Raw genomic sequence first — 17,771 nt, forward strand, 5'->3', positions numbered from 1 at the left:
CTAGCCCTTCTGGGACCATATGAGGAACAGAATAATGTAATTTACTCACTGGATAAAATAGTCTACAAGTCTATACTGATACAAGCTCATAAATAAATAAATAAGTAGAGAAGGGAAAACTCTTCCTTCTAGAAAAAAGCCAACTAAATGTGAAAGAAATAAATATAGAAGAAGTGATGGAGTTGGAAAAATCATCAGTAGTTTCATTTTAAAACCTGTGGGTGAATGTTGGATGAGGAGTAGGATACTTACAAGTCCCAGAGTACTTGCCCACAAATTACTTATTAATTATAAAGAGAAAAATAATAACTCTACGGTGGATAAACCTGGTGGACACCACCTTAATCAAGTGATCAAAGTGAACATCCATGGTATTGGATCATGTGACTCCTGACGTGGTGCACTGAGAAAGACACATTATTACTTCTGTGGGTGCCCAAACGCTAAAACTTGGATCAAATCAAGAGGAAACATTAGGCAAACTCAAAGGGAGGAACATTCTACTAAATAACCAGTCTGCACTCTTCAAGAGTGTCAAGTAAGACAAGAAACAGGTGAGTAATTCTTCCAGAATAAAGACAATAAAAGAAGGCTCAGTGCTGGACAGTTTTACCACTGATGTTCTCTAAAATTTTCCAGAAATAAGAGTATTATTATGCAAAATTATTCCTTCCAGAACATTGGGAAAGGTTGAAAGCTAGCATAATTGTAACACTAAAACCTAATAGCAATATTGCTTTTGAATACAGTTGCAAAAATTTTAAATAAAAGCCTAGAAAACCTACCTGAGAACTAGATTTGACAATAGTTAAACCAGAGATGGAGCATCCACTATGCTCGCCTTTACCTACAGCCAGGTAGGGTGTAGTGTACGGACTCAGGCAGAGTTTAACTGTGATAAAAACTCCACAGTCATCTCAAGAGGTGCCAAAATGAGATCTGATAACAACCAACACCAATTACTAATTAAAACTTTATGGAAAGTAAGTATAAGAGGAAATACCAAAGATAGATATTCTTTATCACATTAACAACAGCTAGTGTCAGAATTAACGGTAACGCACATTAATAAAATCACAAATTAGACAAAGATAACTACTATCACATATACTCTTCAATACTGTTCTAGATAGTCTCACTCATAAGATATGATCTAAAAGAGGTACACCTATCATAAAGAATTGCACACAAATTTTTAAAAAGTAAGATTATGTACCTTACTATGTGTTGAAAATCCAATATGAATAAAATTAAAAATTAAAATAATAGTTTACTAAATTAGTTATTTAAGATACAAATATATGAAAATGTAAAAACTTACCACAAAATAGCCAGTTAGAAGATATAACTGAAACAAAAGATTTCTTTAATAGCAACAAAAATACCTAGAGATACTCCTAAAAGAGGTATCTAGAACCTACATGAAGGTGAAGAACCAAATGCTGGCAAAAGATATGTTTAAGATTTTAGGAAATGTAGAGAAATATTATATTAATGAATAAGAACACTGAATTTTGTAAAGATGTGTTTTTCTCAAAATAATTCATGGGTCTAACAAAAATCTCAATAAAAATCCCATTAGAATTTACTCTTAAAATCTGGCAAAATAATCCTACAAATCTAATGGAAAAAATAAAGAAGTGAGATAATAATCATATTAGAGCTTTATCCTGCAGCATATTTAAATAGAAATTTTTTAGATGATTTAAGTAATTCAATATAAAACAAAAAAATTAACCATTAAAAATTAGAAGAAAACAAACTGATGGTTACCAAAGGGGAATGGAGGGATAAATTGGGAGTTTGGGATTAGCAGATACAAACTACTATATTTAAAATAGATAAACAAGGTCCCACTGTATAGCACAGGGAACTGTATTCAATAACTTGTAATAACCTATAAAGAGAAAGAATATGAAAAAGAATATATATGTATAACTGAATCACTATGCTGTACACCAGAAACTAACATAATATTGTAAATCAACTATACTTCACTTAAAAAAAAAATAGAAGAACATAAGTGACTAGTTAACCTTTCCTATAAAGGGAAACAACTTTCTAAGTATAACATCTATGTAAAGGAGAAGTTCCTGTGTATGTCTACGTAAAAACTAAAATATGTCCATGACAAAAAAATATACAAAATTAAAGACAAATTACAAACTAAAAAAAAATTTTCAATAAACATGGTGGACAAAAAATACTTTTAGAATAAATGAGAGTTACAGAATACTTTTAGAATAAATGAGAAATATACTGACACTCCAATAATTTAATAGAGGACATAAACAAATAATTCTCTATAAAATGGTAAGTGGTAGGTAAATTGTGAAAAAACAAACAATATTATTACTGTGGACAAAAAAAGTCACCTGCATTTCAGTACACGATAAATGTTACCCACTATCGAGCCATCAGCGGCCCCCTAAGGTGTGCCCTGAGGGGATTCAGGATGGAAAAATACAGGATACTGGTCCTAGATTTCTAAGGTGCATATAAAATGAGTAATTTCAATGAGCCCAGACTCTTGCATCTTACCATACACAGAAAAGCACTAAAATCGTTAACTTGAAATGTCTGATGTTTTCTGTGTCTGATTAGCAGTAATCTTTTGATGTCTGACTATATATATATATTTTCCCCCCACCCCGGGAAAAATTCCTGTATATCCTGGCTCCTCCCTTACTTCTTTAGAACAGTTCCTCAAAGCTATCTGAAAGGCGACTGTCTCCCAGCTATAATCCTCATTAAGTTCCCCGAATAAAGCAGAATTCTCAAGATTTAGGTTAGATTTTTTTTTTCAGTTGACATTACTAATCAGGAAAATGTGAATTAAAACCACAATAAAGTGCCTTTTTTCCACTTATTTACAAAGATAACAATCAAAGCTAACAAGATGGCACTGAATAAGATAAGAACTCATACCATCATTTGTTAGACAGTATGTTCCTATAACCTCTCGGTGAAATATATTCCCAGAAGTACGTATTTGGAAAACTTAGTTATGAATCAGTAAGCCCACATCTAAAAATCCATTCTAAGGAAATTATAAAAGATGTGAATATTTACATATAATCTAATTCTTCCAACAGCAAATATTTGAAAATAATGTAAATGTCCAAAATAGGGTCTTGGTCATTAAATAATCAAGCATTCAAAAAATTTTAAATTACTGTTATTAAAAAAATCATATTCATGAAGAATACTTTAGTAGCCTGGGAAAATGATCACAAAATGACGTCAAGAAAAAGTTTATAAAATTACTATTATAATTCCTTTAAAAATCATTATAAAAGAAAATACACTATATTATCTCTGGGTAAGGAAAAGCTAGGAGATTATAATTTTTGTTTTATACTTTTCTCTATTTTGTACAAAGAATATGTATTCATAAAACAGAAAATACATTAATTAAAAGATTTATCAAAAACTAAAGGCTTTTAAAAAGTAGATAGTTGTGTTATCTGACTTCTCTCAGTATTACTGAAAACCGCATTGCTACAGCTACCATGTGCAAAGCTGCATTAAATAACAGGCATACACTCAGATATTGTCACATGTCAGTTTATTGAGGAAATGTGATGCTAGAGATTAATTCTATCCACTTGATTACTTTTCATGATGTCAAACAAAACTCCAAAGGCCACAAGCCATGAAGTTATAAAATTACTTTCCCATATTTTGTTCAGGAACACAAAAATCAAGTTCAAAGAAATGTTTAAGTGAATCTGAAAATTGCCCCTCACCTCTACTTTTTTTCCAAAGGTGGTAATTAAAGGTGAGGGAGTACAGTGGCATGGAGGAAGGATGAAAATAAAACATGTAGAAGGCAAATATTTTTGCTAGATTTCATATTCAAAGTTTCAAATCTTTCCAATTTTTTTAACATGTTTTGCACCAAAAAAGGAATCAATACTTTTCATTCCACTCTTGTCAACTTTAGCCAAAGCCTTCTGAGCTGCAGTCATTTTGCTATTTTTCTGTTAATGAAAATGAGAGAAAAATTGTTACGAATGTAACATTTATAAATCACACATGCAAATCAAGCAAGACCATTGCATGCCTCAACGTTCATTAGTGGAGGTAAGCATTTGCTTCTTAAAGAGTGATTATTTTTAAAAGTTCTGATTTCTATTCAGAATTCAGACCTAAGAGACAAAATATGTTAAAAGAGACAGGAGATAAAACTGCCACCTTCTAAGGAGTGGAATGTCACAACCAATGGTTTACTTTAGGGGAAATAATTCTGGAGGGTGCACTGAGGACAGTAACACAAACAATGGAACTGACAGAGGCAGCATTTGTCAGAGGGAGGAATTACAGCCTTGTATCGCCACACAATGAATAATTCACAACAATCTACCGTCTGATTTTATTCATAGGCTCTATGTGAAACCAAGGACAAGGCTATTAAATGCAAAAGATAATCTGTACCTTGAAGCATCCAGGACCAGCAGGAGAGCTGCCCCACTTTTCCATCAACAAAAAAATACTTTCCAAAAAGCTGACTCCAAATAACTCTGCCTTTTAAAATTCTCTCTCTTCCTGGTTACTGTTTTTGTTTTGTTTTGCTAGCACTGGCAGAAGGTAAAGAGCAGCAGATTTTACTTCAGTGCATCTCAACGTGTTCAAGCATAAATGATGGGAATCAGTAAAAATCATCTTTCTCCCCAGGAACTGTGAGTCAAAGTCATTGTCAAAGTACCTTTTAAGGGCACAGTCAGCATATGATCCCTAAAAACCTGCTTTTTACATTCTGTCACATAATTTAGCAGGCTTATTTTTTGGCGATGGAGAAAAGTGAGTCTTGAGACAAGTCATCCTCTATCCCCTGCATTTAACTGGCATCCTGGTCCAAACTCTCGTCTCACTGTGCTGTGCTCAAGCAGATACAATGGGAAGTGGCACGTAGAAGAGGGGACAGTACTTCTCACAGAGAAACTCAGAAATGTCCCTGCCTACAGAAAGCCAAGAGATTTCCATGCCCAGATAAATGACATGTAGGTTAAAGAAAACAATTCTTTAAAAATATTAACTCTAAGGGGAGCAAGTATTAAAATCTAGGTGGAAGTTAACCTATCTTGGGACAGGCAAGGTTTTTCTAAGCATAAAAATAATACGAAAATCATAGAGAAAAACAATTTCTATATTTAATCCTCAGAAAACCTTAAAATAGTTAAAAAGTCAAATGAAAACACTAAACCTACTAAACAACTAAATTATCTGTGCCCTATATATCATGAAAAGTGTTAACAGCCTTAATTTAGAATGAGCTGTTACAAATGAACAAGAAAAGTATTACTATCCCAATACAGAAACAGGCGTGGGACATGAACTGGCACTTCACAAAAATGCAGATGAGTAATAAGCATTTGGAAGGACCACCAACCTTTCTAGCTAAAGAAATGTAGCCTCGTTAGAGAGGCAAAATTTTTAAGAATGAAGATAATACTCAGTGTTGTCAAGAATGTGAGACTCGGGGGAGGGTACAGCTCCAGCAGTGGAGTGCAAGCTCAGCATGCACGAGGTCCCAGGTTCAGACTCCAGTACCTCCTCTGAAAATAAATAAACCTAATTACGCCTTCCCCGAAATGTGAGATGAATACTTATCAGCAATAATGATGGCAAGTACAGATTTCTGCTACATTTTTGGAAGGCATTTCAGATATACACATGTATCTCAGTAATCATGAAAAGAGCTCTTGTTTATTAAGCGTTTGCTCTGAGTTTTAAATTGTGTCTCATGAAATAATCAGAGATGCAGACTATAACTAAGAATGTTTATCACTACATTAAAACAAAAAATCAAAAAAGCAGAAGTAACCTATGTGTCCAAAACAGGGGAATGATTAAATAGATTATATTCCATATGGTGAAATAACACTAATGACTGAATACCATGAAACCATTAATAATTTTTCAAAAAAGATTAACGACATGAACATTTTCACAATATAGTGCTAAATAAAAAGGGCAGAACCCGAAACTATATATATGCCATTTTTTAAAAGCTATGCATGTATTTATAATGATGTAGAAGATAAAGCTTAGTAAGAAATGCTACAAAAATATTTGCTGGGGTGCTTACTGAATTATGGGGTTATTAATAATTTTTGTCCCTATCATAATAATTTCTGGGAAGCTACTGGGCAGTAGAGTTGACAAAAAAATGATCTTTGGAGTCCCTCCCTCTGCCCCATCCCATCACTCTGTATACACGGCAAAGTCTAGGCACACCCCTGCTGGTAGGAATACTGCCCTTCTTTACTCGTAAAAAGTCTTCGTTGCTTGACATTTTTATTGTCATTCACAATTTTGAATTAAAATTCTTAAGTCACAGAAACACAAGTTAATAATTCTTCATGGTTAAATGATAAAATCGCAATCAAGCATGCAGTCGCTCCTGGATGTATGCACACAGCACCAGCTGTGGAAATCAAGAGTGTGCGGCTGCACTCGGACACACGTACCTTTACAGTCTTCAAATCTTTAGTGTTAAACTTAGTGTAATCTTCTTTTGCTTCTACAGGCTCATCTGATAACTTTACTTTCTGCAACGTTAGAGCAGTGAAGTGATGTCAAACGTCACCTTGACACTTGTATCGATCCGTTAAAAAAACAACATATGCAATCTGGACCCATATCGAAGCCAAATCGAGCAGCAGATCTTGCAAAGGGCTTACTTTTTACAACCCCTGAATTTTTTGCCAATTATCTAGGAATAAAGCCAGATGTCCCGTCCATCCTAGCAGAGGACTTGGGGTGAGATTGCAACTTTTGTACAAGTGCTCCTTCCATCGGCCCCAATGCACCTAAGTCAACCTTCACCTCATGCTTTCACCTTTTCACGTGAGCATTTTGCATCAATCAGCGAATGTGAGAATCTTGTCAAGAGCTAGACCAGGGCCTTCATATGTACATTACACTAGGAACTGTTACACATTTATTATGTAAAAGGCCCAGAGAAGAGCAGGTAAGTCTTGATATTTAATATGGAGAATTGCCCACACAGGGATCACAACTTGGAGTTTTACAGATTTTCAAGCCCTTTGTGGAGACACTGGGTTGACAAGGCCCAACACGGACCTGCCCTAGGAAACAGAGAAGGAAAAATACTAGTTTATCACGTATGAGTATTACCAGACAAACTGTTTATATGCAAGCAACTTTCTTCAGAATACATGTTTCTACTTAAATTAAGACAGCAACAGGTATTAGGTGATGCATATTTTTACTAGAAAAGTATCTTCAACCAGGAGAGCAGAGCTCACAGGTAACCATGAGGAAAGCTACAAACATATTCACCCCTCACTGATGAGTTGAATAAAAAATGTTCACAGCAAGAGCTTATGACAGAAGGCACGTCCTTATAAATAAAAAATGTTCACTATGATGATGACTGACTTGTTGGGAGTGTTTGGATGGTTCACTATTAAACAAGACACCAGTTACAGGTGCTTATGAAAAAGAAAAAAACTGCGGAAGCCTCTGCACTTAACTAGTTTTTACGTTATTCCCAGCATGTTGTTGAATATGTTGGGAAAAAACGTAATTGTTACATTACTTACACTTTTATTATTTAAAAGAGTGACTTACTATGGATTTTTGGGGAATGTTTCAAGAAGAAATAGAAAAGTGGCTCAGAAAGGCAGTAACAGAAGGTCCGACTAAATGAGGTAAGTTCTGGAAAGAGAAGGGCAGACCGCAGAGCACACGGACATTAATGCCGAGATTGGTCTTATTCTTACAAATGATTTGCAAAGAAGGAATGCAGGAACATCCCCACATCCACTGACGGCATTCTGCTCCACTAGCTGATGGTGATAAACTCAAAAGATGGAAGCAGGTGAGGACTGGAAGCCGAGCTTCAACGTAGGCAAACATGAGAGTAAGAAAATAATGCAACACATTCCGTGCTACAGATGACGGGCTCCGTGCTACGGATTACAACACAGATGCAAAGATACCTGACAGCACTGGAACGTCACTTCCTGCAAACAATCAACTTTATTACTGTAAAATTCAACCAAATGCTGGACACAGACAGGAAAACTAGCAGAAGAGGTTGTTCTACGCTGGGTTGAACTATGGTACACCATCCAGTGGAGTCTGTTAGGCGCACGCCGGAGCCCCAGGAAGATGTAGTGGAGCAGGAAACCTCAGAGAGCAACTGAAATAATTCAGGAGTTGAAGCTGAGATGTAGGAGAAATGAGATGCTGAGATCTAAATCTGCGCTTGGCAAAGTACTGCCCATGGGCCAAATCCAGCCAGACATCTGTTTTCCTAAATGAAGTTTTACTGGAACACTGACAAGTGGAGCATGTGTTTATCTCCCTGTGTCTGAGCAGCGCTCACTGGTCTGCAAGCAGGCCTGGACTGAGGGATGCTACTGTTTGCCGACAGGTGTGGTTTATGACCGGCCTCTCTATTCTCTGTATCTGGGAGACAGATGCAAGCAAGCCACAGCCCACGGTGCAGAGGAGCTGTGGGTAGCAGTCTGAGAACATCTGGAAGAAGAGAGGTTTTCCACCGACAGATAAAGATTACACACAAATTGCACTCATCATTTCGAGCACAGAGAAAAAAGTGTGGTCATCCTTGCTCAGTGGATACTCTGTGCTGCAAAAATGATGCTCTGTGCACCTCTGTGCCCTTGACAATTAGACTTGGCAAAATGAGTTTCAGTTATACACAGAATACTCCTGGTGATTAACTATAGGATCTAGCTCACTCAAGGAGATTTCATTTTAATTATGTATCTCTAATATTTTGACATAGGTATCTGCCTAAAACCAACTCATTTTATTTTCATAGCACTTTGTCATTCAGGTAAATCCACAAAAATAAAAACATTGATGGACAGCCCACATAATATCATTCCACATAATATCACTCCATGCACAGTGGATTAAGTGTGCTTTAAAATGTACTAGAATATACTGAATCTATGTGGCAAAAGTGTAATATTATCCCAAGTCCTCCAAAGATATCTTCGTCACAGCTTCTTACCTTTGATGGAGGGTTTGGTACTGCAGCTGGAGGTTCTGGAAGCCTGAGGAATGAACAATAAAAAGCATAGTCATGGTTTTTCATAGACAAGCAAACAGATAGACTGGGTCAACCTAAGACTTAGTAAGTCCTACCTTCATCTAATAGAGTGAAACTTCTCTAAGTGACTAAATCTTCATTTAGCTATTTAATTCTCTGTATTGGAATCATCTGAGCTAAAAAATAAAATTAGAACTCATTTGTTGAAAAGGAATTGCTTTTCTTTAGCCTCGATACATCTGCATTTTGGTATTGTATTTTTTCATCATAAGTGATGAATCTAGCATACATTTAAAGGTGAAAACTGTTTTAACTGTTGACAAAAAGTCACACAAGCCTTACTTTTCTCCTGTTAAAGAGAAGTTTAATTGATGTATCTTTCTCCTTAAGTCTTTAAACAAACCTTAACAATTTCAGCAGAAAGAAAAGAATCTAAAAAAAAATGGAATATGGACATAAAGTCTTTAACAAGATAAGCAGGTACAAAGAATCCAGGAAAAGATTAAACAGAAGGATATGTTTATCTATTCAAAGCAGGCTTTCAATATACTGTATTACTACACTACTATAGGAACCAGTTTCCACTAATTGCTTTTTAAAATAGGACCCAAAATGCACTTTGCTAAAAAAGCAACTATATCCATTAAAAAGTCATTTTATCTTCATGTATCAGAGGAGAAAGTTATTATAGGAATCAGGAAAAGCTGTTAAGTCATCACACAGAAAATCTTAACAACAGTTGCTAAAATACAGAAAATAAACTTTTTTTTCAGGTTAAGTCTTTATATTTTATTAAAGGTCTCTATGAAGGAAGGAACACAAATCAAGTCATTCTCAAACACTTCTTCCCCCTCAAAGACACAGACTGTGTTTCTTCTTTCTTTGAATTCCAAGTGTTGGGCATAAAAAAAAATCCTTACTGAACACCTAATAACAATAAAATTTAAACGTAACTTTCAAAACCTTTAAACATAACTTTCAAAAATATTCTACATGCCATCTACTCTTTCCTCTTCACCTTTATTTCTCTTAAAATGATCACTAGGAACCAAACTGGTTAAGTCTGACTGGTGATAAAATTTTAATAGTTTACCGTCTAAAATCATACAACCCATGATTCCAATTGTAACACTCATGAGTTTCCGTTCCTCAACAAGTATCCATTAAATTAATTTGTTCCAATCAAAAAAAATGTCCATTAAAAATCACCTCCAAACCACAGAGCTTATGATATAACTCAAGAATAATCTCTTATCATAATGCACCCCAATGTTCACAGCAGCACTATTTACAGTAGCCAAGACATGGAAACAACCTAAATGTCCATCATCAGATGACTGGAAAAAGAAGTTGTGGTGTAGATACACACAACAGACTACTACTCAGCCATAAAAAACAATGAAATAATGTCATCTGCAGTGACATGGATGGTCCTAGAGATTTCATACCAAGTGAAGTAAGTCACACAAAGACAAATGTCATATGATATCATTTACATGTGGAATTTAAAATATGATACAAATGAACTTATTTACAAAACAGAAATAGGCTCACAGACATAGAAAACAAACTTATGGTTACCAAAAGGGAAAGCTGGGGGAGGGATAAATTAGGAATTTTGGATTAGTAGATACAAACTACTACATACAAAATGGATAAACAAGGAGTCCTACTGTATAGCACAGGGAACTACATTCAATATCTTCTAATAACCTATGATGAAAAAGAATATATATATGAACATATAACGGAATCACTTTGCTGTATACCAGAAACTAACACAACCTTGCAAATCAACTATTACTACAATTAAAAAAAGAGAATAATCTCTTATCAGAAAAAGTGATATGAAAAGCCATAAAGAAATCCTATTTCTAGGAAACCAAGAAGCACAGCTATGCTTCATTATGACTGAAGATGAACCATACTTACTTTAAATATTTAGATAAGGCATCACTTAATTCTTTAGGGATGTAATCTGATATCAGACCATGAGCATAACGAATATAATCCTCTGAAAGAAACAGAGAGTGAAAGAAAAAAAATTAGTAATAATTATGGCAGTTTTACAGTTAAATTGACGAGGGTTCAAGTTCTGGCGCTGTCTAGCCTCAGAGAGTCACTTAAGTTGTTAGTCTCAGTTTTCTCATTTGTGAAATGGGGATGCTCACATCTGTCTGTCAGAGTAGTGGGGTGACGTGACAGCTGAGGTATCACGCAGGATGATACCAAAGACATGATGAGATAATAAAGTACATATATTACAGTAGCTGCTCTCTCAACTATGGTTAGGAATTCAGAGTTCTCTTCTTAGTTGAGGTCCTTGAATACAAATAAATAAAGTTCCAAAATCAGCTGTAACAATATGAAATATTCATGTCTTTTTAAAAGATTCATCTTTTCTGGGTCCATTTCAACATAAAATAAACCTAATTACTGAACAGTAATGAGAACACTTATTTAAGAGAAATAACATGTGATATATCCCTATTAAGTACTTGCATTATAAGAGTCCTGAACACCATATATACTTCCAAACCAATAAAATCCTTAAAAAATGTAAAAAACAAAACTCAGCACAGTGTATATTCATTACTTCTAAAGCATTTGGATTCTCCATATTAAAATGAAGCTCTGGTATCAGTTAAATACAGTTACACAAGAGAAAATTTGTTTTAAAGCCCTGTTCCTTAATTCAGTATTTTTTGTAGAATACTGGGGGTTAATCAAATTTAATAGATGGCATAATCACATGGGAATATAAACCACCAAAAGCAATATCCCAGGTTTGTTGCCGGGATATTCAGTTTCTTCTTTTTTTCCCCTTTCTCTTCTACCTTCAACGCTAGGATAACAATTTGCCTCAGTATTAGTTCGAAAGTGGCTGCTGCCTGGATCACCTGATCTCAAAGAGTCGTCGGTAAGAGATTTTCATTGCCAACATAGAACTGAAAGTTATCACTAGACCCTTCTTAAAAATCTGTTCATGGTTCTGAGTTATTAATTATCCAATGAGTCATGAATAGACAAAGTTATTTTCAGAAAACCAACATCTCATCTGTTTGCTTCTGCTGGTAGCATCTCAAGCTAGAGATCTAAAAAAGGAAAGCGTGTAAAGAGCATAAAGCTTACTTAATGGCTGGGACCCTCAATGGCAATATCGCCAAGCCCAGATCCTTGTATTCAGAGGCTGGTATGAACACTGGATTCAGAGCAGAAGACCTGGCCTGCTAGCTAGGATGGATCATCTTGGATAAGTCATTTACTTCTCTGAGATCCTGGTTTTTCATTTTTAAAATTAGAAGATCTGTCTAAATAACCTCTAACACCCCTTCTACTTTAACAAAAATCTACAGTTTTATCCATCCATACATCTGTCAAACCATTCATTTATCTCTCTGTCTGTCCATCCACCCATCCATCCATCCATCTGAATCAGTCCTTTCTCTTCTGCTGTTAAAGCCCATCAGAGACACTGACATCTGGTAAACTCAGATGTCAAGGGCAAGCCCAACACTTCAGAATGGCAGGAGCCAGCTATCATCTGTATGTGCAAGGTGTTATAAAGCAGATTTCTGCAAATCAAAGACTGACTGAATTAGCATCAATTACCAACAGGTCACTGGTCCTAGTTTTATTTTTATTTTTTAATAAATAAACTCAGATGTTTTAGAGTTGTATACCTAGAACAAGGAACACTGAATTAGAGCCTGAAGTCGGAATCATTTCCACCCTACCATTACAGAACATTAATGGCGTTATATAGCTGCTTTTATTCAACCACATATATAAAAACAAGAGGACACTACACTGGAAAAAGCAAAATAATGTACCGTAATAATCTAAAAGAAAAAATTGCCAAGTGAATAAATTTTCGCCTAAAATCAAAACATTGAGACCTACGGTTGGACCTATGCGTCCTGAGAGTAAGATGCAAATAGATGCAGCTCACAGGAAACCCTTGTGCCAAACGAACATACAACAAAAGGTGATGAGCGCGGGCTTAAGAGTCAGTCAAGCCCTGTTAGCCCCGCTCTGCCAGGTACCAGCTGTGTGACTGCGGACAGTCGGGACTCTCACTGTAAAATGAGGCTTAGAGGGAGGGTCAGATGAGACAATGTGTGCACACTGGCGATAGTAAAAGGCTCGGCACACAACACGCCTGCAATAAATGACAGCCAGAGTTGTTAGTGTTGTTCTTACTATCAGTGCAAAATACATGTTTGTTGAATGAATGATTTAAGTATCAATTAGTGATAGGAATGATCTAGGGCAGAAATACAACTTGAGTCTGAAATAAAAGAAGCACCTGCCAGGAGATCTATGAGAACGTATTGGCAAGAATGTGAAGCTTCTGAGACATTCAGATTTTAAATGGTCAGACAGGCATTTACACATCAGCAACTTACTCCAGAAAAAAATAATTTCTGATGAAACGATTTACTTACCTTCCTTGTCACTGGAAACCTGATCACCGGAGAAAAATGCAGTGGACTGCACCCGGGCACTGACATTTATGTTGTTGGTTTTTAATGCTGCCACCGTCTGATTAACCTATGAAATAACCAAAAGCAGAATAACTGTATTTTCAGCTAACTTTAGAAACCCATGACTTTCCAGATGTTCCTCAATCCACTGAATATCCAGGAAGAAGTATTTGAGGACCCAGAAGTACCTTCACCAGACGCCAGAAGATGAGAGATGGTTGCACATTGGAGAAAGGTGAGCAGTAGTGACAGCACTGTGAGCTGAGCTCAATACATGGGCTTTCTGAGGCCTACATGGTGTGAGAGCGCTGACTCTGAAGGCAGGTTGCGTGGGTTTGCTCTGTGACCATAGGCTAGTCCCTTACCCTCTCTGTGCCTCTATCTATGAAATGGGGATCAAGACAGTACCTCACAGGACTGTTGTGAGCATTAAATGAGTTAATATATGTTGAGCCCTTAAAAAAAACATGGTACAAAGCTTACATGTAATGATTTTCTAAACAGAATAAAATAATATGAGTTTCTCACTTCCTAGGAATTTAAGAAAGGAAACACAATAAATGTAAACTTCATGTTATTACCATTTGCTAAGAGAAAAAACTAAATGCCAAAATTCTGCTCTGCATTTATCCTCATTCTTCACCTACATAGAATTCTACTAGTGGAAATACTATTAGTGCAAATGAAAAGAAAAACACAGCCACTTTTCACTGTTTTGTACATAGGAGCCTGATTAATTCTGCAAGGTTCATTTCCATGTTCCCAGGTTTCCAGTGTGCCCAGGAACATGACATGACAAACATGTTTTTCATATACAAGACAGAAGAGAATCTTAGGAATCAGTCTATAACTGGTATCCACTGAACTTGCAAAAACTTTGTCATTAAAAGATATGGTCTGGTGAGATTCTGAATCACTGTGAAAGTTCACAGTATCTTTAGACCAGTGGCTTTTTTGTTTACTATATCCACAGTAAGAAACACACAGCAACCCAATACCCAAAAACATATACAAATATGTTTCACAGAGCCATACTTAATACTTGTCCTTATTCTGTGCTATCTTTAAGTATATCCTATCCTGTCCTATCCCATTCCATGAGAATTACTAGTTGTGATCTACTAAATTGACTTGAAAAACACTGCCCATGCCCTTATATTAGGTCTAATTCTTAGGATCACTAAGATACAGGGTTTCCCTGAAAGATGACCCCCAGACACTGAGAGGGGTCACACTTCCTCTTGGCCTGAATCCCGTCGGCCTGGTCCCCTGGCAGGTCGTGTGTGAGCAGCATCAACCTGTGAGACGCTTGCAGGGCTGACAGCAGCAAAGGCACGTAGCCCTAGGATGAGCCGGCTTGGAAGGCTCAAATCTTCACCAGCAAATAGCCAGAACCTCTTCACTCAGTGGTGAGGGTAGTGGGGAAGTGAGAATGCAGGTCAAAGGAATACATCAAGCTAAGTCCAGAGAGACATGAGTTAGGGAGAATGAAAAGTCCTTCTCACACTTGGTGGTCTTTGTTACAGCTTCTCTCTTGTAGTTGGATGTACAAGATGGTGTTTGGGTTCAGACTTATCACCTTCTCTAAAGATGTTTAAAAAGGAGCATTAAACTCTGTCTGCCACAAGGCACTAGAGAGGTACTGTACCTTTTTTTCCAGCCATTTTAATGTCTTCTCTTTGCTGTACTTGTAATATTTCTTTTTGTCTATTTCTGTATTAAAATTAAAAAATGCAGTGGATTAAACAAAAAATAGACTCATAACATTATATCATACACAAGATAACAATTTAAAAATATTTTATAATATTTGATATTCTTGAAAAACTCAATTTATAACCCTGAAAACATACTTGAGACATTAAAAGTCTCTAAACAGAACTGGGGTACCCCAGGTTTCATCCAACTATTACATGAGTAAAATTTAAGAAAATTATCAAATTATACAGTAGCTCTCAACACAAGGAAAATTTTTTTATCTTCCTTTTATTGTATCTATATGATACGGTGGATGTTAACTAAACCTACTTGAGACAATCATTTCACAATATATGTAAATCAAACCATCATGCTGTACAAATGAAACCTACACAGTGATGTATGTCAATTATTTCTCAGTAAGACTGAAAACAATTATAAAAATAAATCTGGAGGAAAGGTAATCTTTTAATTGAAGTGTAATTGACATATAATATCATATTAGTTTCAGGCGTGCAGCATAGTGATTTGATATTCATGTACATTCTGAAATGGTCACCACAATAAGTCTAGTTATGCCTGAAAAGGTAATTTTTAAAACTCAGCCGATTAACATAGCAAGCGACCTTCATTTTTCTGAGTAACTTTAAGCTCACCTCAATTTTCAATGAAAGACTTCTTTTCTAAATAAAAAAGGAAATCTCAAGAAAGAAAACTGAAGCTAAATGCAGATGCCTATGAAGTTACTGCATACATTCAGGAAAAGAATCTTGTTAACTACTTAGTACTGTTCTGGTGGGATTACTGGAGAAAGAAGAAAAGATCTGTCTATCTTTTAATGTATTACCAGTATATCCATAGCTATTTCAGGGGAATTTAGATTTATGATAGGCTCAATTTATGGGGATAAAAGTTTCATCTCTTATAAATTATACTTCCTCTCCTCACAATCCAGCTAACTTTATATACATTATATATTGTATATATATACACACACGCACATATAAATAACAGCTTAATGTCATATGTGGTCTATGACATTAAGCCATTATTTCCTTGGTAACACTTCATTCATGGGGTTTCCTGCTTTCTGTGCAATCAGCAGAGGCAGCACTTCCACTCCCAGCCTCCTGCCTCCATGCAGGAGTTATTTCTGTGACCCCTGGAATTCCCACGGCCAGATGCAAACTCGCCACATGTGACTCTGCTGGAGTTACACAGGACGATGCTTTCTCTTTCCTCCGTAATCATGGTGGGAAACGGAAACCGCTTATTGAGGGATCATTTTCTGCAGTCTGTTAAACTGCTTGAGTTTCACTGAAGGTTTGTCTGGGGAGGGGCTGGCCGGGGCTCTCGTACATTTCCTCCCCGTTTCAGCCTGTGGTTGTCAACACTGCGGGCAACAGGAGGCGGATGGAGTTGGGCTGGACCCTTGCACCCATCTCCTCAGGATGTGTCACTGGAATAATGAAAATGAAATAATGAAAATGCAGGAGTTTGAGAATTCGAAGGCACAGTGCCTGCTCTCCTGGAGCCAGGACGGCCTGGAAATCAGCCGTCCAAGGACAGCTAAGGAACCAAGGCACTAGAGACTGGACTCAACCTCTCTGGAGTTGATGTAGTATTTCTTTGCACAAAAATAGAGGAAATTCTAAGAGCATACAGCAATCACTCAATACACGCACACTGCTGAACGAGCCTTAGATGTTCTGATCATTGCCTGGGACAATCTCCACAGCTCAGTGGTCAGGTCTCTCCTAAGAATCCCACCCTGACTCTGCCACTCTCTTTTCTCTTGCCTCTACCTCCAAATTTCCTGAAAGGATGTTCCACAATCTGCCACAGCTTCCCTTTCTCTCGCTCACTCCCTGAACCCCTTGCAGGCCCTTCCTTTTCCTCTTGAAATGGCTCTTTCAGAAGAAGGAGGACTGGGCTCTGAGCCGTACTGCTGGGGCTCCCGCACACCCAGCACACGATGTCACCTCGGGAAGTCACCTATTGAATGATAATGATGCACAACAGCTGGCACACAGCACATACGTAACATTAGTTAAGAAAAAATGAAATGATAACTTGACGCTAACAGTAATATCAGAAACTAGTGTAAATTCAGGCCTATGCTAAATTCTTTATACACATTTCTTCATACACACATTGAATGCTCAGAATGAATCTCAGGTGAAAACTACTATTCGTCCCTGTCTCAAAAGACTAAGGTTTGAGTGAGGGTAAAGAAATTGTTCAAAGCCACGGAGCTGGTGAGCGGGAGCATCCAATCCCTTCTCAAGCTAACTTCAGAGCCATGGGTCTGCTGTTCACTTTGCTGAGATCCATTAGCCCTCACCCTCCTCAGTACATCTGACCCTTTCTTTGTGGGAAAACACTCTACCATGGTTCTGTAAAACCTTTCTCTTGGTCTTTCTAATACCTTTTCCTCTGATTCTTTTCCAGCTCCACTGCACCCTCCGTGGACGCTAACTTGTATCTTTCTCCAGGGGTGACTTCATCCCGTCTCAGCAAGAATAAGCAAACTC

General features: G+C 36.7%; 1 protein-coding gene across 5 annotated transcripts in view; it reads right to left on the bottom strand.

The window, feature by feature from the left end:
* The window catches only part of RNASEH2B (ribonuclease H2 subunit B), a 61,792-nt gene that overhangs the window by 6,810 nt on the left and 37,211 nt on the right, over window positions 1-17,771 (bottom strand). For 2 of the 5 annotated variants that reach the window (XM_072976206.1, XM_072976209.1), the window contains 6 exons: window positions 15,188-15,252; window positions 13,501-13,606; window positions 10,985-11,066; window positions 9,014-9,056; window positions 6,474-6,554; window positions 3,552-3,983 (listed from right to left, as the gene is read on the bottom strand). In XM_072976206.1, coding sequence (XP_072832307.1) covers window positions 3,867-3,983; window positions 6,474-6,554; window positions 9,014-9,056; window positions 10,985-11,066; window positions 13,501-13,606; window positions 15,188-15,252 — 494 coding nt within the window. In that variant the 3' untranslated portion in view covers window positions 3,552-3,866. The other 3 variants (XM_072976208.1, XM_072976207.1, XM_072976210.1) reach the window with 3 other exon arrangements.

This window comes from Vicugna pacos, chromosome 14, assembly GCF_048564905.1.
Source record: "Vicugna pacos chromosome 14, VicPac4, whole genome shotgun sequence".
Lineage (NCBI taxonomy): Eukaryota > Metazoa > Chordata > Mammalia > Artiodactyla > Camelidae > Vicugna > Vicugna pacos.